The sequence below is a fragment of the Mobula birostris genome, chromosome 19, assembly GCF_030028105.1.
Source record: "Mobula birostris isolate sMobBir1 chromosome 19, sMobBir1.hap1, whole genome shotgun sequence".
Lineage (NCBI taxonomy): Eukaryota > Metazoa > Chordata > Chondrichthyes > Myliobatiformes > Myliobatidae > Mobula > Mobula birostris.
Genome location: NC_092388.1, coordinates 38,105,207 through 38,127,949, shown reverse-complemented (window position 1 = coordinate 38,127,949; position 22,743 = coordinate 38,105,207). Strand labels below are relative to the sequence as shown.

The window sequence follows — 22,743 nt, the reverse complement described above, 5'->3', positions numbered from 1 at the left end:
GATTTTTTCAGACTGACCTGGTTAAAATCTCCCAAAATGATGGTGAAGGCGATTGTTTTATATTGAAACAAATGCTGTATAGTTCAGTGTGCATCTGAGTTCAAACTTGTTTTAATCACATGAGTCTAAATCATTTGGTTCTCTTATTTGAGATGTTTATGGACAGAGTTATTTAGGCAAGGAAATATTAATAAACCTTGCTTCAACTCAATTATCCTGTATAACCATGTATTGGAGGCATTCAGGTTTGACAGTAGCACACATGAACTGACTATTTTTTTGTTTAATTCCTCAACCCAGCATGAAATAGTGACTTCACTGAAGGGCTTGCACAGGCACATTGATGGCTGTCAACTGACACAGGAATTTTCGGGAACCTTTCCTTATGATCATAATGACTGGATCCGTTTCCATATGGTTTGTATATTCTGTCTGAATTAGAGAAATAGTCTCATGTAAATATCAATGTTTCAAAGCTTGATTTCAATGTTTAAACAAGGATTGGATTGGTACATGGATGGTAGGGGTATGGAGGGCTATGGTCTTGGTGCAGGTCGATGGGAATAGGCAGTTTAAATGGTTCTGCATGGACTAGATGGGCTGAAGGCCTGTTTTTGTGCTGCACTTTTCTATGGCTCTATGTCGCTATAAAGAAAAAGAACAATTATAATCCATTTTGTTTACATGAATGCTATGAAGTTTCACAAGGACCTTGTTGAGATTTCCCTCTTGTCTTCTCTGGACAGAAATGCCCCAATCTGCATCAATTTAGTTCCAGTAACAGTCTCATAAATCATCATATCATTCAAAGAGAAAAAAATAAGAACATTTAATTTTTCATACATTAGAATACAAATTTGATTTATTGACGTCCTTGTTATTGTGTTAAATAAATGCATGCATTTTCATAGCTCGTTTTCATTACTGAGAATGGCTATTTGCACATTTTTAATAAAGCTTGACTTTTCCAGTGTCTCATCCTACGGCTCAAACTGTTTCAGTACATCTTTCTAAAGCTGAGCCACGGATCTCCCAACATATTCGAAATTCTATTTAAGTAATATCTCTAGGTTTTGCCCGGTAAAGCAACAACATTTTAAAAGTTTTTTTTGTTTACAAATGGCACCATTCCCTTTGCCCTGTTGATTTAATTAACCTTATCTTGCCCTTTGAGCCTCGAAAATATGCATCACCCTCCAATTCTGGCTTCTTGATCATCACTGCATTTATTCAGTTCCCTACTGGGCATCAGAGCTCTAAACACTTGAATTCCCTCCCTTAAACCTACTGCCTCTCAATTACGTACCTTGTGTAAGATTCTCTATAAAACCTTCTTAAGCAAGCTTTTGGTCATTGGCCTTGATATCTCCTTAAGGTTAGTGTCAAATTTTGTTTGAAATGCTCTCAGTCAAATGCCGAGGCATTTTTCCCCATTAAAGTCAACATATACAAATGTTGTTAGTTCTGCTGTCAGCAGAGGTTTGTGTGTGTTCATGGTAATGGAGAGTGCAAGCTGAAAAGCCTGCCAGAAAGGCATTGAGAAAAGCTTCCTCTCCATTTATAACTGTGAAGGGACACACATCAGTGGAGAGATAAATCTGAGTTGAAACTCCATGTTTGTTTTTTCAGAAGTTGGAGCCTTTCATGAAAAACTGCTGCAGGGCATTGATCTACTTGAAGAATTCAATCAACTCTCTGAACGTTAGCAGAATGCCGTCCAGTACACAGGTGCATTCAATAACTCTGTCTTCCTCACAGCAGATCGAACCTAGCCATTACCCTCCTCACCAATTTTTCTCTCTCCTAACGATCCTTTGGAAAGTGGATTTTCTGAATCATGGATATGGGCAAGTATCCAGAGTTAATGGTCTCTCTGGAAGTGATTGTGTTGATGGGCACGTTATTCATCATCAGTTAAAAGGAAATTATTATAAGAATCGCCCCTTGTAACAATGATCATTGAGGCACAAAGGGATCTGTATTTCCCGACAAGTACCTTTATTGTTTAAACTAACAGGTACGTGAATTCATACACTGAATAACTTGTGTGCACACTCGCTAAGTACCCCCGACTCTTCTGAATAATCAAAGAATAACCAAGGTATTACCTGCGCAAAAGAATCTACGCAGGCAGGCATTCTCCGTACTCCCGATTCATTCGACACGTGTTCCACTCAGTGTTGCTCACGCTTGTGTCTGTGATGGTTATTCTTTGAAGTTACCAGTGCCAGCACACATGAGGCATCCACTTTTATATCCATTCCTTATCAATTTAAATATTGCATTCCAGTGCCATTGATCACAGGTCACATATCTGACCTTTAACGCCTTGTTATTGGCTCTGCTCCAAGCCAGCATCCGTTTATTGCCCTCTTCCCATCAGGTGACAGTGATAATTTATAACTCTTTGTTCTTAATCAGCAACCAGCTAAAATTAATCTAGGCAGGCACCAACCCCAACATTCACAAACCTGCATGTTATATCCAACCTAAGAACATCTCACAGATTATTTCTTATTTGGAAATTATCTCCAGTCCAGATTACCTGGAGCATTATTGTGTCTTCTATAAAACATTGATGAAGCCAAGCACTTCAAGCACACAAAATGGAGAACTGAGTTTCTTCACAAAATGGCAGCCTCCATCCCCAAGCACGTGGCAAGAACAAAGTCAATTAGTCTGTCCGCTTTCACTGTCCTCGATACATTCGAATTCTCTGATTTGTGGACTATTGTTCTTTCTGGCCAACAAAATCATTTTTAACTGATTTGGTAGAGTTCTTTGAGGATATACCAACTAGCCAATGGGAGGAAGCTAGGAGATCTAGTGTATCTTGATTTCCAAAAGTGATTTGATAAGGTGCCACATAAAAGGCACAAGTTAAGAGCTCAGTAGTATTGGGGAATATATGTTACTAAATGGATTCATTTATCATATTGAAGAAATGGGTCTTTTGTAGTCTGGAAACCTATAATTAGGGATCCGTCCTTGTCCATTAATTTACTTCAATCTTTATTAATAACTTGCAGGAGTGGGGTAGAGTGTAAGATATCCATATTTACTGATGATGTGAAAGTAGGTGGGACAGTGCGCTGTGATGAGGACTCTGCAACAGGACATTCACTGTTTGAATGACCGGATGAAAACTTGTCAAATGAAGTTTATTGCAAGATAGTTTGAGGTCATGCACTTCAGTAAAATGAATCAAAAAGCCGATTAAAAAGAAACTGCAGAAGAGTATCAAAGAATCTAGGTGTGTTCTGTATGAAGCACCAAGTGTTAACATGCAAGTGCAGCCAGCAATTAAGACAGCAAACAGAATATTAGTTATTATTGCTGAGGATTAGAGCTTAAAAATAGAGACAAGTTGCAAGTGTATTGGGAGTTGGTGGGTTTGAACCTGCAGTAATGTGTACTGTTTAATTCAAAAGAACATATTAGTATTGGAGGCCACCCAGAGGAAATTTCCTTGGCTAGTTTTTTGAATGAGAGAGGTGTCCTGTCACAAACTGTTAAAAAGTTTGACTGATTTTCTCTTGTTGTTTAAAAGAATAAGAGCAGATCTCATCAATGCATATTTGTTTCCAAGAAGCTATTACTGGAAAGTTAGTGTGATGTTTCCAGTAGTGGGAGAGCCTCAAATGAGCGGATGTCATTACAACTTAAGGGAGTGGTCATTTAAAACTGGGGTGTGTAGGAATTTCTCTTCACAGAGGCTGGCAAATCTCTGGAAATCTCTGCCGGAGAAAATATGATGTGAAAACATTGAGTGTATTTAAAGAGAAAGCATAGCAATTTTTGAAAGATCAGAGAATTGAGGGCTGTGTGGAACAGAAAATGAGATGAGCCTTGAGGTATTTCCGCCATGATGTAATTGATTGAAAGGACATGTTTGAGGGGCTTACTCCTGCTCCTATTTACTTGTGTTCCTGTAGTAGCTCATTCTTCTAATGGTAGCATAATTGACTGCCCAACACAATCCAAGCAGCCAATAAGTTGCTCAATCTCATAACGTTCTTTCACGACCATTGGGTAAGCCTACCACTCTGCTTGAAAAAGTCTTTGTCTCTTGCAAAGAAGTGCAAATGGAAATTTGTTGCCCAACCACATACCCAGAAAGATTATTTAGTCCATCATGCCTATACAGGACCTCTCAGGGGGCTATACAATGAAATCAATTCTGCAGCTACTATTCAATAGATCTGAAAATACCATTCTGTTACATGCTTATCTCAAATAATATCTTGAAGTGTGCAATTGAATACTCTTTCAGCACACTTGCAAAATATGCTATTGATGAAGGTTTGTACCAAATTTTTTACCATACAATCTTTTGGGAAAGTGGTGTTTTATTGTGCGTACCTGCGAAGGGTTATGCAGAATGTGGGAATTCTGTAAGAAAAACTCCAGTTTAATCTGGCATCTTCCTTCAACAGGAAGCCATTGAGCTCCTCAATCAACACACAAAAATAATGAAATCTGTGCTGGAAGATACCCGGCTGGTAGGATTGCGTCTGGAAGGTGGGACTGTCCTTGCCAGGATTAGAAAAGATGAATTCTGTGACACTGACGATTACAGGTACCATGATAAGTAATTTCAATGCATTTCAAAGGAACTTCCCAAAAATTGTGAAGTCTTGGACAAGGATATTTTTTGGCTGTGTAAAAAAAAGAGTTCATAATATTTATTACACTTTTGTTATGCAGATCTACTCAGGCCATTCTTCTGTCATGAATTCTGTCAAATGCATTCTGCTGTTGAAAGTCAGTATTGTGAAAATGTTATGATGTTGTTGCCAATTGTGGCTCAGTAAGTTGTGCCCTTGTTTCTGAGGTGGGTGCTTGTAGATTCCAGCCTTACTTGTGTTCAGAAGATTGAGCCTGACAATTAGTGCAGTGCAAAGGCAGTCTATATCAGGAGAAGAGCAGCCTTTTGAATGAGACATCAAACCATCTGTTTTCTCAGGTGGCACTATTTTAGAGAAGAAAGGAAATTGCTCGCTGTGTCTTGGCCAGTATTTAACCTGCAACCCCATTCACTTAACCAAGAAAATTATTTGGTTATTATAACATTTGCTCTCTGAAAATGTGCTGCTATGTTCCTTGCATGTGTATGGTGATAATATTTACTATTCCTTAAAATTCTGAAGTGCTTTGAGTTGTGAAAATGCATTTTATTTTCCATTTCATTTTAATCACCTCTTAAAACATTTACATATATGAAAGAAAAACAGAAAATGAAGGAATTACTAACAGGTCAGACAGCAGCTGTGAAGAAAGAAACCGAGTTAGTATTTCAGGTTACTGATCCTTCATCAGAACCTTTATTATACAGTATTTGTCTCTGATAATGTTTTATTCCTTATCTTGCTATTGACATTATCAATGAATTGGTTGGTGCAACAATGAGACAATGCAGCATCTCCAATTAAAGGAAATGCTTGGGATTTACTGGGGTTCAATTTGCCATTAGAGGTATAGAGCAGAAGTCAATGGACTGAGTTATGCATTCTGCCCAATTTTACATTAAACTTATTTCCCGCCAATTTTCTGTCATCTTTTCATAACTTTGACAAATCTGAATTTTGTCCTTAATGTACCCTTGGACAAGATTCCAATGTTCGGACATTAGCAGATTTATAGATTCTTACTTCTTTTCTATTGTTCATGTGCTGATTAATAATTAGGTTCCCAGGTATGTTTTTATGTCCCAAGCTAACTCTTTTCTTGTTCCCAGACCCAGGAGTATTATCAATCCATATGCCATTAATTAATCCAATGCAGATGAGGGACTGAGTTGAAGGCTTCTTTGTTTTCATAGAGTTACACAACCTCTTTGGCTTATGATCAGGAAACCAGTGACGTAAATGAGTATTTAGAAATCTTTTTGAGTGAAGTTTAACCTAATTAATCTGACTTTTGCATTATCGAAAGAGTTGTTAAATTCTGTGGATCTCAGTGATTCACCTCATTGCAATCATCATATTTGAAGTCATAGTGTTTGCAGAATTTAAAAATGATTTCAAATGAGCTTGTATTTCTCATTTGTAAGTACTGAAGTCCATTCTTCTAATGTTTTCAGGAATGCAATGGATGCAGTCACAGTGCTCTACAATCAGGTGGATGAAGAGGTCCATAAATTGGTCAAATTATCTAATGAGTGCTTGCAACATCTACAAGTCATTCTAGGATTGAGAACATTTGAGGAAGAAAGTACCAAGGTAAAAATGAGAGGCTTTAACATAAGAATATAAGAACCCAAGCCACCATTCAGTAAGAAGTGTGGGGCTATTGAAATTCTTATTCAAACCTCATATCACGATTTTCTTTGTGATCAAAATCCTTATCTCGCTCACCCTTGAATAACCTCAACAACAGCTCTTTGGGGAGAGGCTTCTAAGAGGTTTTCATGCTTTGAATAAATATGATTCTCCGTGTATTAAGCAACACACAAAGGAGCTGGAGGAACTCGGTGAATCAGGCGGCATCTGTGGAGGGAAATGGACAGACAAGGTCAGTACAAAAAAGGTTGTGCGAAGGGTTAGAGCAAGAGCTAGTGAAAGATAAGTGGATCAGAGGAATAGTCAATCATTTATGTTGATTTGATGTCCCCAGAATATGATTTTCCAGGCTAAAAAAAAATCATCTGGACATCTATATTGTTAATCCTACTCAGAATCTAATATCTTTCAATGAGGTTACCTCTCAGTCTTCCAAATTTCAGTAATTGAATCTTCACTATAGCACACCCAAAGCAAGCTTACCCCGCCTAAGGTACTGATTCTAAAACTTGAAATCGAGTTCCAGATCTCATTAAAGCCTTATATATCTTCTAGCATTAACTACAATATTTCCCAAATCCCTCACCCTCTTTTATGACGATATACAATGACAATCCACCGGCATCGACAGAGCTGACTGAACTCAATGGAGGAAAATTCCCACACTCCCTCAGTGTGCAGCTTGTTGTGGTTAAGCAATAACATATTGCTGACCCTCTGTAGATGAAAACATTGCCAGAGGCATGGATCCTTGGAAGCCAAGGCCTTTGCTTTATTCTCCTGGCTATTTACATCAGTATGCTCCAGCTGAATGTAAATACAAGGGCCATTCGTGACAGGAAAGCAGTTGAAGAGGCTTTTTGGGATGAGATTTTGTTGTTCGCATCAGTCCAGTGCACCCTGTAGTAATGACCAGTTAAATGTGGAGACTTCATTGTCTATTTATGCTGGACAGCCTGACATACTGATCACAACAGCTGGCGTCAGAAGAGCATCGAAAAGATATAGAGCCTGAGGATCTTGAGAGAGAGCTTGAAGAGCAGTAGAAGCAAAAGGAAAAATGAGGCTACCAGGAGTTTTAATTTACAGTATCCCAGCTTGCACAGGCATTAAGGGAATTACTGACAGAGAGATCCATTTCTGAGGAACCTGCAAAATCACAGTCCTCTGGGCCATCTAAGTGATCCTCTCCAAAGACAATCATTAACACACTGTAATACATGACTGTTCAGATGGAGGAGCCCAGAGGTGTGCAGATCCACCTCCACTGATCATAAAATGAGAAAGTATACATCACTACTGCAATTACATAAATGACTTGCATTTTCTGATGAATGGGGCCGTACTTAAAGAATTCAGGCTGCGGCCTAAAATACCTTTCCTATTAGAATGACCATTTTGCAGATGTAAACATTGGCATATAGCTCAACAAGCCATTCTTTGTGGGTGCATAGAACTTGCTACTGATTAACTCCATTGTGGGTAGATTTTCAGCCCTTGAGGTTATTTGCCATCCCTTGTTCATTTATTAATTTGATATCTGTTCTGCTTGCGTTCCCTCCCCAAATCTCTGTCTGGTGTACTGTAAGTTCCTTCTGGCTTCTTGTGGAAACCACCCTAATGCTGATTCTTGATTGATTTTGTGATTTATTTTTCCCAGTTGATAATTTAGCTAAACACAGCTATTCTACTTTTGTTAGATTGGTGGTAGCCTGTATGACAATAGATCCATTGTTCTGTGTTACACTAGAACTTGCCTGGATCTCATGCTGAATTACGAGAGGAAACGGTTTGAATTGCGAAATATCTTTTAGTATCTTAGCTTGCAATCTAACCTGACTGTGTCTTAAAAGGGCCAATTCAATTTAATGAATGCCATATCATAAATAACTTTATTCACCATCCACTATGTTAATTATATTGCTTGGTGGTCATTGCATTGAGTTGCATAGAGAGGATAATTAATGTGTATCCTAATGTAAATTGCTATACTCTTATTACCTGCAGATAAAACATTGGGCTGATAGTGAGGGGGAAAAGCACTTTGTACAAATGGACTATTTGCCACATTCTCTGGAATCATTGAAACAAAAGCAGGAAGAGTATAATGCCTTCTATGGTCTGGCTATGGTAAGCATTGTACTTATTTACTGTGTGATAGACATTACATCAAGCAGGCGGTGTACATTAGTTTAAAATTCAGATCACTTGTCCCTGATTGAAAGTACAGTTCATGCAGACAATTGTGCCTTTATGTTTATTATTCAGTCTTCAGATTATCTGATTCTGGGTGGAAAGATTACTTGTGACTTGATTTACTTCAGGAAACCATTTGTAGAGGGACTTTCAAGACACAGTAGATGAATCTCATCTCAGATGAGAAAACAAAAGGGAAGCAAACATGTTCCCAATACTGAAAGAATAAAAAAAGCTTTGTATTAGGAATAAATTGATACAATGATGCCACATTGTCTTTTATCAACAAAGTCTTTACATATGTGTATGAGATTGAAATATTAAAAGTTTCCTTATTCAACAATTTTCCTCTTGCACTTTACTTACTCTAACTTTGAAATAGTTGAGTAAATTTAACAGAGTTTCATAGTGAAAATCAGGGATACTATTGCATTTCTCAGTGTTATGCTGCACAGCATGGTTCAAGGGGTCTAACATCTCTAGAATGACCTAGAATACTTGCTGATGCAATAGCTCAATATCAAGATTTTTGATATTTGTACCAGTGTTTTCCACATAAATGTGTAATTTAGTGCTGTGTCCCCTAGAGTTGACCTGAATGAATTACAGCTGTGAAGCTAATGTTCCGTGCTAGTAAGGTGCAGAACTGTAACTGTCCAATTTGTGATCCTTAACTAAGTTGAGGAACCTGTGGCCTTAGGCTTGTGGCTAACCTTTTCAGATTTACATGAGTGAAGAATGTCCTTTGGGGGTTTAAATAATGAGCAGATGTTATTTTGATCTTAGTGGACTTTGTAGTTTTGTTAGACAAAATGAATCTGGGTCTAATCAGTGGTGGAGTTCCCCAAAGGGTGAATTTAACTTTGTTGTTTGTAGCAACATTACAGAAGAGGGGTGCAACTGATTAAAGATGCTGGCCATCTGAACAATGAATCACACAATGAATTGCTGCATTTGGAAGAAACAGTCAAGGAATTCAAGCAATTTCTGAGTAACTTCATCAGTAAACTAGAAAAGCAGAGAACAGATTTGGAAAACATAGTTAATTTATATGAATTTTATGAGACAGTAAGTGGTTCATATTATTCCTCATATTTGATGTTGGTTTCCTTCATTTTGAATATTGATTTACTCTATTTTATTGGCAATTTGGTCTAGTTTGGTGATTTCCCTATTTGCTTGTGGCTATTTGCTTTAATCCATATATTTTTAAAATTGCTGTTTTGATCAAATGTGTTTCATAACTTTTCTCCCCAAATCCACTTTAAATCTCCTCCCCTTATTCCCCTTGGAAAGGGGAAAAGATTATTACCTACCCAACTTTCGCCTTCCGTACTTCTACATACCTCAGTCAGATCCTCCTTCAGCCTTCTGCACACTAAAGAACATCAACCCAGCTTGTCCAGTCTCTTCTTAGCTGAAGCACTCCACCCAGGGCAAGATCTCGGTGAATCTTTCTTGTACCCTCTCCTGAAATCCTAACTGTCCTTATAGTGTGGTAAACAGAACCACACATACAGCTCCATCTGTGGCCTAACCAATTATTCATACAGTTGTGCCATAATCACCTTTGTACTTTATTCTGTGTGCTTGCTATTGAAGAAAAGTTACCCTGCATACCTTCATTATTGTTATATTTCTAGGTTACTGGTTTCAAAGTTCCTGGCATATGCACATCAACAGTGCTCCCTTTATCAGTACTTTGTCAGGACTACTTGGATCCTACCATTCCTTGTGTATATCCTAGCTTTATTAGTTCCTCCAAAATGCATTGACTCTTATCTTCCCAGATTAACTTACTTGTGCCATTTCCTTTCCTGTCTTGTCTTGGATCAACAATGCACCAATATTCATGTCATTTGCAAACTTACTAATCATAACTTCTACAGTCCAATCCAAATTGTTAATGCAGTTTAAAAAAATAGCAACAAGAATCTCACACCAATCCCTGGTCATGAGCTCGTCGTCATGAAAACAGAACATGATGATTTCATTCTGCCTCCCATCGCCCAGCCAACTTTTGATCCAATTTGTAAAAATGCTCTGGATCTCAAGCATTCATCTTTTGAAGCTGCTTTCTGTGTTAATGGCCTGACTAAGGTCCATGTCAACTGCATCAATCGCACTACACTAATCGACTCCAATGACCTCCCTGGAAAAAAAAAATCAAATTAGTCAGACAGGTTCTTCCTTTCAGAAAGTCACATTGACCATCCCCAATCAACCCTGCCATGTTAAATGTGCAAATTAATCCTGTCCCTCAGAACATGTTTCAAATGATTTCTCTACCACTGATGTTGTTGTTTTTGGAAGACTGTTTTGTACTCTTCTAGAACATCTGATTTATTGTTTTATTGACACATGTCTTTTTAAGCTTTCATAAAAGGTAAATGAAACTGATTATCTTATAAAAGTAAATTGGCTCTGATGGATTTATGATCCAAAACAAATAAGTGTTTGCTGTCACTAAAATCAGTTCAACTCTGGCATTTTCAATTTTCTATTTAGGCGGATCAGTGGGTCTTGCACTGCAATGATCATTTAAGACAAGTGAAACTAAATGAGCAAAGCTCTTTGGTGGACACCACAGCCATAGTCCAAAGTTTAGAAAGCTACCATCAGGAGGCCACCAAGTTCAATGCGGAAAACTTTCAGGCAATGGATGAAATGGTTCATAGGCTTGACAGTGCCCGGGAGCTGAAGCAGTGGAACATCCAGTGGATGAAGTGCCAACAAACCAAGCAACTTTTGGAGGAGGTGTTGTCCGCAGCAGTCAGAATCCAGGAGAAGCAGAGCAACAACCTGGTGACCACTGCATCTATTCACTCAGAGGACGAAGGACCAAGGACAAGTGGTGAATTTGACACGGAAGGATCAGATGAGCTTGGCGAATCTCCGACTCCAAAAGCCGCCGAGGCTTTGCAGAACGGTGACTGGCCTGTCGACACGGTACACCAGCAAGAAGACAGCCAGGGTTTCATGGCAACGGATGGCTCCATTGCATCAGGTTACAAAGAGCTCTGCCAAGATGTTGAACCCTTGCATAAGTTCAGCACGACCCCTCCATTCTCGGCACCTGCTTGTAGCAGGCTCCAAGAGGGCGAGTTCTTCTTCAAAGACATTGACAGCTGCATGGACAGCTCTTCCATCACATCCTGCCACTCGGAGCCCCCCCACTCACCGGGATCCAGGCACAAGAAGCACCCTTTGAAAAAAATCATGAAGACTCAAGGCATTGAGTTGCGGCAGAGAGAAAATGGTTCAGCCGAGGTCAGCAGGCATGGTAACACTGGAGTGTACATCAAAGGGCTGGAAGTAGTCAGTAGTGTGGTGGCTGACAAAAACCGAAGGCCCAGGTCAGAGCTGAAAAGCCCTGTGTTGATTAGGAGGCACAGCTTATCAGCATCTTCCAAGATAAACCATCCACAGGCACAGGAAGCAAAGAACACAGGCAGGTAATGATTGCAGTGCTCTCTAATTACCTTAAATTTATCTTATATTGAAGCCAACTGTGAATGAAGCATTGATACAGGAAGAGTATGTCATACTGGAGCAGTTTGATTGACATCTGAATGATGTTCTACAACGTAACTAGATCTTTCCTGATCTACCTCTCAGTTCAGTTGAATTATCTTTGTTTGACAATGTGCAATGAGAATGGGTTAATTAATAGCCTGGTCGCTTTAAGGTGTTTAATGAAATTTGATAGGAATATACTATAGCTTTATATAAAGATCCACAGTGAGTTAATTCAACATGAATCTAGATGAATCAAATCCTAACGTTGTGTTGTGAATTGGCTATAGTTCATAGGGAAACTACATTTAATGTTATGGGAGGAATTGAGCAAAGGAAACACTTAAAGAATTAATAGCTTGTTTATAAAAATATATTGTAAGGCACAAAAACACAACAGTAAAAATGGTCTAACCACAGCTGATAAGAGAAATAGATAATTTTAGATCAAAGGAAAAAGCTCCAAATGCCACAAAAAAAAGCCAAGGAACAGGAAAATCTTGCAGTTCAGATAAAGGCAGCCAAGTAATTGAAAGGAAATGGGAAAATAGAACTGCAGTAACTAGCAAGAAGCATTAAAAATAAAAATAAAATTGCTTTATATAAAGAAATACACAGCCAGATTTTTTTGAATATTAGGGGAATCAAGGAAAACAAGATTAATGCAGAAAAATAGGGCGGAGGTAAAAGACCAGACATGATCTCATGAATGTGGAACAGGTATAACAGGCTAAACATCTCTCCTTGCACTAAACACAAGAGATTCTGCAGCTGCTGGAAATCCAGAGTTACACACTCAGAATGCTGGAGGAACTTAGCAGGCCACACAGTATCTATGGAGCGGAATAAATAGCTGACACTGCAGGCTGAAACCCTTCATCAGAACTTGATGAAAGGTCTCAACCTTTGGCTGTTAATGCTTATGTTCTTAACCCATAAAATTTCACCTTTCATTGTCAAAAAGCTTCAGTTAAACCACCTCAGTATTTGTGGTCTTTTTGAGCAGTGAGAACAAGATCTCCCCTTTAGAAAGACTGGTACAGCAGTATATATGTATTAAGATTCATTGTCATCATCATGATGCATTAAAATGAGCTTCTGAAAGACTGTTCCATTGACACCAATGTTACTGAATTTTGAAAGCAACTTGAGTTTGGGCCTTGATCGTGTGAGTAATGATGTACTTCAATATCAAACCTATGTTGAAATGTCTGTGCCTAAAACATAATGAAACAGTATCCTGACTACTGCTACTACAAACAGCTTGTACGTTAGTACCCCTCATCCCATTGACACTATTTAATAAACGTTACAAATTGAATGGTGGATTGTAAGCATTGATTTCATGAATTGATGGATGCCTAAATATTATTGCTTTTGATTGGTGAAACTTATCTCCTCAGGAATTTGTTAGATATTTCGCTTCACAATTTTTGGATTGAGGGATTTTATGTTGAAATACATAATTTCTCACTCAGTCAAAATTTGAGGTTCCAGCCTTGTGCTCAAGGTTCCCAAATTTCAGCAGAATGCTCTTCCTAAAAGTGAAAAAATGAATATTGAGACACAATTTATACATGATTAAACAGTAACAGGATTCATACCCAAGAATCATCATATCTACTAATTATTCGGTTAGAAGGACAAGGAGTCAAACTTGACATTTTATCAAAATAACAAATTGTTCACTATATTGTAAATTAAAGCATTATTCATTTTATTAGCTAGAAAATAGTTTATTGCCTTGATATATTTCATTGAATGGGTTAAATTTATTGGAAAGTTGTTTAGAAAAGAGTAGTTAAACCGACTAAGAAAATTTGACTGGGATGCATTATTGCCAGAAAAGAATAGCCAATGAGAAGCAAGTTGTATTTTTTAAAGTTAGAGAGTGTAAATACAGTGAATGTGTTTCCACCTAATAATACCAGATTCTAAGATGTATTTTTTTCGGCTAATGGAAGATTAGAATGTCGTATTTGTTACTGATTAAATTAGTTGGGGTAACTTATGTTCTCTTATGTTGAATATTGAGGGATGTGGTAGGTACCTTGGTATGAATTTGTTAGGTCATAGTAGTTTGTATATATTGTATATTGATAATTGATAATTGATAGCACTTTGCACAGTAAAGGCAGATCAATCTGCCAGGGAATAGACTCATACCATCTGTACCTTCATTCTATTTTGAGGTCAAGTAGCATAAATCTAACATTTCACCAGAACAGATGTCTAGAAATGTCTGAGATCATTTGCTCCTGTAATGAAAGCAGCTAAGAAAATTTCCAACTGGCTGCCCTTTACTTCCCTGTAGCAAGTTGCAGCACATAATGGAAGAAATGATCAGCACAGAGAGGGAGTATGTTAAGTCCCTTGGATATATCGTAGAGCACTACTTCCCAGAGATGGAAAGAATCGATCTGCCTCAAGACCTGCGTAGAAAGCGTAACATCATATTTGGGAATCTAGAAAAGCTGTATGATTTTCACAGTCAGCACTTTCTGAAGGAACTTGAGCACTGTGCAAACAGTCCACTTCAAGTCAGCCATTGCTTCCTCAGACATGTAAGTCTTATTTCTTATTTCCATCTTATCCTAAACGTGTTAATTTGTGATTAACTGAAGAAATAAAACACACGTAAAAAGCCAGGTGGCAAGCGCTATTGAGTACAATGTCCGGTATTTTGCAAAAAAGGAATATTAACCTTTCTGACAACAATATTCAGGGAGTTACACATTCCTTAGTCTTCAATCTGTTTTATCACTCCAGGCATCACAAAGCCAACCTAAATAAATTGAAGTTTGCTTTTCATTTGCATTAATGATTATTACACCATAATCTCTGATTATACTTGCTATTTCCTTACAACTTGCAAAAGATATAAAGTAATAATCTAAATGTTGCACAGTCAGATCAAATCCAATTAAGTTTAATTATCATTCAAACCTTACATAGATACAGATGAATGAGACAGCATTGCTCTGGGGCCAAGGTGAAAAACGTTCAAAAAAGCGTGAAAAACGTTCAAAAAAGCAATCAAACACTCAAAAATAGTGAGCAACATAATTCAAAATATCCAGCAAAGAAGCATATTCACTCAAAAAAAAATCATATATCGTCCAAGACCCTGAGTGACGATGTCCAGCAAACATGGTATTGTTTCTTGGCAGTGTACAGGTGCACACAATCCAACCTGTCATTCCACTGCTTGAACTTGGGAGGGCAGCACTGACGGGTAAGGCCAGGACCCAGATAACGTTTACATATCTAAAGGTAGTCACTGGATGACTGATTCTTGTCGAAGCAACTTGTGTTGAAATATTAGGCACCTTTGTATCCTGTGCCATTGATCCATTTAGTCCCTGCTTTACACCTGGATAACAGGAATTAGGAAATCTATCAACTTATCTGGCTTAAACTATTTGAGCACAAGCAGATGGTTCCACTGACCAGGAAGCTGTACCATGATACTTGCTTACATTTCTGTTTCCTGCGTTCCCAACCTTAGAGTCAGCAGCAGACTGTGGGCATGTCCTTTGGGAGATCACATAAGCCAGAATCCAACAGAACCCTTGCAGAAGGGCAGCAGATAGAAACATAGTTCTTGCCAGAGATGCTGTGTCCTTTGTGAATCGATAGTTCTGTCACACTCTGTGCTTGGTTTGATCAAGCATTCTGAGCTCACTGTGGGCCAAGAATGTGTCCAAATTCTGCATCCAGGGAGGGAGCATTTTAGGTACTCTGGGACAGGAGCAAGGTGGGTCAAGTCTAACTTGTCTGCCTTTCTTTTTATCCTTGGACACGTCCACCCTCATCCATAAGGGAGAAAGTATGGGAATCTTATGAATTTTACTCTGCCTTCTCTTGCTGAAGTATTTATCTTGCTCTGATTGACAATTCTGGTGCAAACTTTATGCTTAGATTTTATTTCTGCCTTTGCAATCCTTAAGCTTCTAGGAAGGTTCTAGTTTCCTCTTACACTACTATTTTGGGGGTTATGAACAAAAGGTGCTTTATTTATTGTTAACAATCACAGTAATGGACTTTGAGCATTTGAATTCAGCCCACTGACTTCAGTAGAATCAAAAGCCATAATTTTGTGGGTATAAAGTAGAAATGACTACATGATCATTAACTATCTCCAGATAAAATGGTGAACATTAGAGAGCAGCTGTTAAAAAGCAAAGTACTCTCTTTCTTATTTAACACAATAACTATAGAGAATATTAGTAATTAAAAACAGCCTTTCATGGTTTGGGGTCTTTATTAATAAGAGCAGATTCAATGGCAGAGTTTGATGAGTAGATTACAAGTCTGAGACAGCGATTTAAACGTGGATTTGTCTAATCTATTTGGAGCCATGTTGCAATAACTGTTTATGTTTGTTAGCATTTACAATGTTTTACTTGTTTACTTTTTTCATCCAGGAAGAGCAATTTGGGATGTATGCGCTATACAGTATGAACAAACCACGGTCTGACAATCTTCTCTCGAGTCACGGAAACACTTTCTTTAAAGTAGGTAGCACGTATTTTAAGATAAATTTTAAAAATTCTTTGTAGAAATAAATTAATAAAATGATTTTGCATGTCCTGAAGTATTGTTTTGGAATAAAATGTGGAATTGGTGTTGTCAGCAAGAAAATACTGCTGATACATGAAGTATTGGTAACACTCTTGATCTGAGATTAAAGCCTGTGGATTCAAAATATACTCCAATGTTTTGGGTACATATTCCAGAGTGGCACTCCAGTGCAGAACTGAGTGAATGCTGAAACTTTGGAGATGATGCACTTTAGATTCAGTGTAAATCTCAACTGCCATCTCGGCTGGTTGGTAAAGAACCCTGGCAGTATTTTGAGAAAATGTGCAGGATGCATGAGTAATATTGGACAAATTGACTTTGCATTCCCTCAGGCAGCAATTATGGTACAAAGTTTCTTTGGGGATGGTTTGGAAAATTTGTTAACTAAACCTTTATATGCAAAATAGTAAGAAGTTAGCAAAAGTTAGTTGGACTAGAGGGTTGGAGTAGGTTATTTAGCCTTTAGCAGGAGTTCCAAACCTGGGGTCTATGTATCCCTTGTTTAATAGCATTGGGCCATGGCATAAAAAAGGGTGGGAACCCCTGCCTAGGACCTCTTAAACAATAGGATCATGGGATTTCTGTGACCTAATCCCATTTGCCGACCTTTTACATCTGCTTGTGCATTTTAAAATACACAATTTTTCAAATTAATAACTAGTCTACTCTCAGTTGAAAAAAGTAAGATCCCAATCACTGCAAACAGAAAAAAATACATTATTTTTGAACTGGCAAGTGAAGATGCAAGAAGATAAAATAAGAACACATACAGATCATCCATTAGCCTATTCCACTGAACACTAACATAATGATTGAACTGTCAAAAACAGATTAGTCTCAGCCTTGAATATACTTAATCCTCTGAAGAGATCATTTCAGAGGCCAAGAAAGAGGAAATCCTTCTAGAGACGATGTGTCTAGTTCCTTCCCAGGGAAGCTTTCTTACGGCAAAGCAATTTTGTTATTCCAAGAAATCTTGTTTATCTTGTACACAAATAACATTAAACTGCCTTGAACTTATAGCAAATAACTCTGAAAGCAGTTAGAACTTTCGTCTAACTTTTAAAGAATATTTTTCTGTGAGTATTCCTGGGCTTGGTGGGACCCCACCTGGAATACGGTGTGCATTTTAGCCATGTTACTTAAGATATGATTGCCTCAGATGAGACTACTGTTGTATAAGGAGAGATTAACTATGCATACATGTTTGGTATTTCTTGGAGTTCAGTCAATCTGTCCTAGTATAACAGTCCCCTCAGCCTAGGAGTTTGAGTCAAAGGTAAGGGTCAAGGCAGGCAGCTCTCGCAAAATCAAAGGCTGCTCTAGACCCTAGGACTGAGTGCCCTTGGATTTCAATTTCAGAAGGCTGTGGAAATTCATTTGTTGATCATAGTCCAATCATAGATTGAGGGGATTTTGGAAATGAGAGGAGTCAAGAGACATTGTGATCACATGGTCTGATAGAGAAAAGAACTCAGCCCTGATAATGAAGGATAGGTTTGAAGGCTTGAATGGCCACATCCTGCTCCTACTTGGTTTGTTCTGATATGGTTTAAAAGTCGATAAATGGTTTGAGGTGATCAGACATGATCTCATTGAATGCTGGAAGATATCATAGGAATGAAAAGCCTGCAGCCTTTCCTCTGATGTGTACTGACCCATCCTATACAATATTTCTGCAGAATAAGCAGCTGGCACTTGGTGATAAGATGGACTTGGCTTCCTACCTTTTGAAACCCATCCAGCGGATGAGCAAATATGCTTTGCTGCTGAAAGATATGATCAAGGAGTGCTGCAAAGCACAGGAACAGGAGCTCAATGATCTGCAAGCAGCTGAGGAAATGGTTAAGTTCCAGCTTCGACATGGGAATGACCTGCTGGCAATGGATGCCATTCGTGGATGTGATGTAAGGGAAATATACTGCTGTCATAAACTAAATACTGTATTTGGAAATAATGCCTTTGGCAATTCAAAACTACTTTCAGGATCTGAGTGGTACTTCTGCTTAGCTTTATTGTGATGGTTAGAGTAGCTGTTAATGAGAATTTTGCCATAGCTGTTCCTGGAGTCATTAACAGGTGATTGAGGATAGTCATTTACCCCTGTAAATATTTTCATGCTGCTATTCTCTCCCTTCTGTTTGAAGCCAATCTCACCAGAAATGCTAATAAGCTGACGCATCTCTAACTCACTGTGTATCAGCCACCTGTGCACAAACTGACTGCTGTGTTTTCGTGCACAGAGACTGAAGTTCAAACAGCACCACGGAGCACAAAGCTGTGAAAGGTGTTTGAAAATTGCAGATTCGCCCTCTCTACTTTTAATGGTGTTGCTAAGATCAAAGTGACCTGAATGCAGCTTTCAAATCCAAGTAGGATACTAAGTGGTAGAGTCCTTTGATTTACTCAGATTGCTGGACTGAACTCCATTCATCGGCTGGATAGAATCCAATTACCAGTCTGATGCACATGGCCTGAATATTGCAACAAATAAAGACTAGGGATTTGGATTAGTTGCCTTATCCAGGTCAGCAAAACATTGCAGATCAAGGCAATTTCAATACCCTGATTATTTTGCTCTCCAGATGGAAGAAAAGCTTTCAAAGCTTTTGCGGACTGAACTGCCTGAAAATAGCACAATATTATTCTCCCCGTTTCTACAATCCACACAATGCACTCAAAGGTTCTGTTGATACATTAATATAAGATTTCATTAAGCTGCGAAGAGCCGACTGGAGCCAACGGTCGGAGTATGAATTTTGTGATGGCTTTGGTCGTCCCCGTGTTAAATTGGGGAATGATTTCAGCTCATCCTCAATAAATGATATGGAGGGACAGAGAGGTGGTGATGATGTGGAGCTGGATTGCGTCAGTGTTAACGTGAACAATGATGATTATGCTTGTGCTGTTTTGCGCATGATAAATTAAAAGGTTCTAAAAGCACATCTTTGGGAACATCACGGGCTTTTGAATGGGAAGAGAACCTATTGCAGCATATTAGATCACAAGATGTAGGAATAGAATCAGGCCATATGGTTCATCAAGTCTGCTCTGCCATTCCATCATGGCTGATTTATTATTCCTCACAACCCTATTCTCCTGCCTTCTGCCCGTAATCTTTGACTGCCTTACTAATGAAGATGCTTTGACTATGGCTGGATAAAATAACAGAGCCATATAGGTAGACATGGGAGCTGGTGGAGGAAGAGTGGTGAGCCATGGAAAAATTCCATGTTAGTCCAGATGGATGAGAGGGCAATGGACTCCCTTTGCCACAATCATGTAGGATTGTGGCTGGAAAGGAAACTTAATTGAGTGTTTCAAGCACAGAGCTTCAGGAAAGACCATTAACACACAGTATGTCAGCATAATCTAGATTTGGGGGAAATTCGGTAGGACTGTAGTGTGCTCCTGGAAGAGGTCCACAATTGTTTTAGTTCTGAGGCAAACGATAATGATTTGATAAAGGGTGTCAGTATTTCCTGTAAGTGAACTGTTGACATTGTCAACTAATATGGGATTCAAGAAGATTGTCAACGATTTAGTTGGAAGAGGTGAACTTCATGGACAAGGTGAGCCAGAGAAGAGATGATGTGAGACAGGAGAAAAACTAAAGATGTAATTTTGAAGTAAAGTTATTTTTGAAGTATGTATATATCACCATAGATGTATTACCTTGAAATTTATTTTCTTGCAGGCAATCACAGGAAAATAAAGAAATACAATAAAATTTATGAAAACTATATATATAAGTGATGATTGACAAACAAGCAATGTGCAAAAGAAGGCAAATTGAACACAAATAAATAAATAATACCGAGCACATGAGTTGTAGAGTTTCAATTCAGGGACAGATTGTATGATCTAGTGGGTTAGGGGAAAGGAAAGAAATAGCAGAGGCACCTGTTCATATGGGCAGTGTAAAAGGCAAAAGGAAAAGGTTAGTACTGATGTGGCTAAAAGAAGAGAACTGGAAAAATGGTTGTGTGGCCCACTTAAGTAATCAGGAATAGGTAGAAACAAATAGACCTGTTTCTATGCTCCACCTACCACATCCATTTTAATTAATGCAAATCTTGTACATTTACTCTGTAATTTGCATGAACTTGGTGTTTAGGGTTGAGGCTTTTCAAGGCGTGCTAACCCATGAAATACCTTGTCCTATTAGAATGGAGATGAAGAGGAATTTCTTTATCCAGAGAGTGGTGAATCTGTAGAATTCATTGCCGTAGGCAACTGTGGAGGCCAAGCGGAGGTGTATTTAAATATATATATATATATATATATATATATTTTTTTTTAAAAAAAAAAAAAATACATGTATATTTAAAGCAGGGGTTGATAGATTCTTAACTGGTCAGGGCATGAAGGGGTACAGGAGATTGAGGCTGAAAGTAAAATTGGATCAGCCATGATGAAATGGTGCAGCAGACTCGATAGGCCAGATGGCCTAATTCTGCTCCTATATCTAATGGTCTAAATGCAATGACTTGTTACACATCAGAACAGAAAGACACACATGATGGCTAAAATAGTCACTAGATTGATCCTACGCAGAGTACATACAAACTTGAACTGAATACCTCCCTTCATACTGCAACCATTCTATAATACTAAGTAATGCCATTACTTAGTATTATATTGAACACGTTCTGCGCAAGTGCCCACTCTCACCTGATTTAGCTGACAGTGACCTGCTCAACATCAACCAAATAACACTAGAGTGGCTGGCTGCCTGGTGTGACAAGTTATGATGATAATGAATGCCATGGATTATTATTTTCAGTCAAGAGGGTGGTTGTCACTTCAGACTAATGTCTAATCTGAAAGATGGATTTTATTATTTAATTCTGGTTTTTTTTTTCCTATAGGTGAATCTCAAAGAACAAGGACAGCTTATGTGTCAGGAGGAATTTGTCATTTGGTGTGGACGCAAAAAATATCTGAGACATATCTTCCTCTTTGAGGACCTCATCCTCTTCAGCAAAACAAAAAAAATTGAAGGAGGATATGACATCTATGTTTACAAGCTGTCATTTAAGGTAAAGGATAAATGATTAACTTTAAACAGTTGTGAGATTATAGAATATAGTCCTGCATTGACAACTTTCAATCACTTTTTTTTCTTTTGAGCCAAAGTTGGGGATCTTAGCACAACTTAATGAGAAAATACATGTCTGGAGAAATGAGCATTTTGGAAATGTAGTGAGAAGTAGATGGAGAGAAAAATTTTGGAATAACTTACAGAACTTTAGATTGGTGGACAAAATCATGGTTGTTAGTGCTGGTGTTTTGGTGATGCAAGATAGATTAAAACTGACAAATTTTAGAAATGTTGGATTATTACTGAACTGGAGGGTATCATAGGGATATAGCATAACAGAGCAAAACTATAGAGGAATTTGAAAAGTAGCTGAAGAAATTTAAATACTGAAACATTGCTGAACCTCAAGCATGAGGATGTGTAAATAAGATTTTCCTTCAGTGTACTCTCAAGTTTTTAATCCTTGGTTTAAAATAAAAGATTTTCAGAACTATGTTTTAAGAAATGCATGATAAAGTTTGGTGAGAGTTTTTTTTTGGTGCTGAGAATTGTTTGCTGATTTCAGACTGCTGAGATTGGAATGACTGAAAATGTTGGAGAAAGTGGGCTGCGTTTCGAGATCTGGTTCAGGAGAAGGAAATCTCAGGACACTTATATCTTTCAGGCCAGCTCTTCTGAAGTCAAATTAACTTGGACAAGTATTATAGGCAAAATCCTGTGGCGGCAAGCCCTCAGAAACCGAGGTAGGTCAGGCCTTTTTATTGTGTGAACAGAGAAGGAGGCGTGTGCTTTGCACCAATGTTATTTGCTAATTTCCTTCAAAGAGCAATGATTTACAGCCCCAGTCTCCAAGTAGGCACTCTCCTCCTTAAGGAGCTGGTTTGAGTTCATCATATTACTTAGTCAAATGCAAATTTGATTTTCGTTTTTATAGAAGATTTTAGAATTGCTAATTTAAGGCGTGGCACATGAAGAATGTGACATAATAGGAAGAACCTTCGAGCTCCAAAACACCCCACCACTGGAATTTTCCTACAGAATTGTTGTAAACAAATTTATTGATGTCTGTAAATAATCTAGTAAATTATTTTATTATTGTCACATGTCCCAAGCTTACAATGT

At 38.2% G+C, this 22,743-nt stretch overlaps 1 protein-coding gene across 6 annotated transcripts in view; it reads left to right on the top strand.

Annotated features, from left to right (window-relative positions):
- Nucleotides 1-22,743, top strand: part of plekhg4b (pleckstrin homology domain containing, family G (with RhoGef domain) member 4B) — a 292,650-nt gene that overhangs the window by 259,667 nt on the left and 10,240 nt on the right. For all 6 annotated transcript variants that reach the window (XM_072283436.1, XM_072283437.1, XM_072283435.1 and 3 more), the window contains 12 exons: nucleotides 301-417; nucleotides 1,630-1,728; nucleotides 4,437-4,579; nucleotides 6,083-6,221; nucleotides 8,289-8,411; nucleotides 9,354-9,545; nucleotides 10,986-11,932; nucleotides 14,308-14,557; nucleotides 16,421-16,510; nucleotides 18,260-18,484; nucleotides 21,449-21,619; nucleotides 22,187-22,364. In XM_072283436.1, coding sequence (XP_072139537.1) covers nucleotides 301-417; nucleotides 1,630-1,728; nucleotides 4,437-4,579; nucleotides 6,083-6,221; nucleotides 8,289-8,411; nucleotides 9,354-9,545; nucleotides 10,986-11,932; nucleotides 14,308-14,557; nucleotides 16,421-16,510; nucleotides 18,260-18,484; nucleotides 21,449-21,619; nucleotides 22,187-22,364 — 2,674 coding nt within the window. The remainder of the gene's footprint in view (nucleotides 1-300; nucleotides 418-1,629; nucleotides 1,729-4,436; nucleotides 4,580-6,082; nucleotides 6,222-8,288; nucleotides 8,412-9,353; nucleotides 9,546-10,985; nucleotides 11,933-14,307; nucleotides 14,558-16,420; nucleotides 16,511-18,259; nucleotides 18,485-21,448; nucleotides 21,620-22,186; nucleotides 22,365-22,743) is intronic.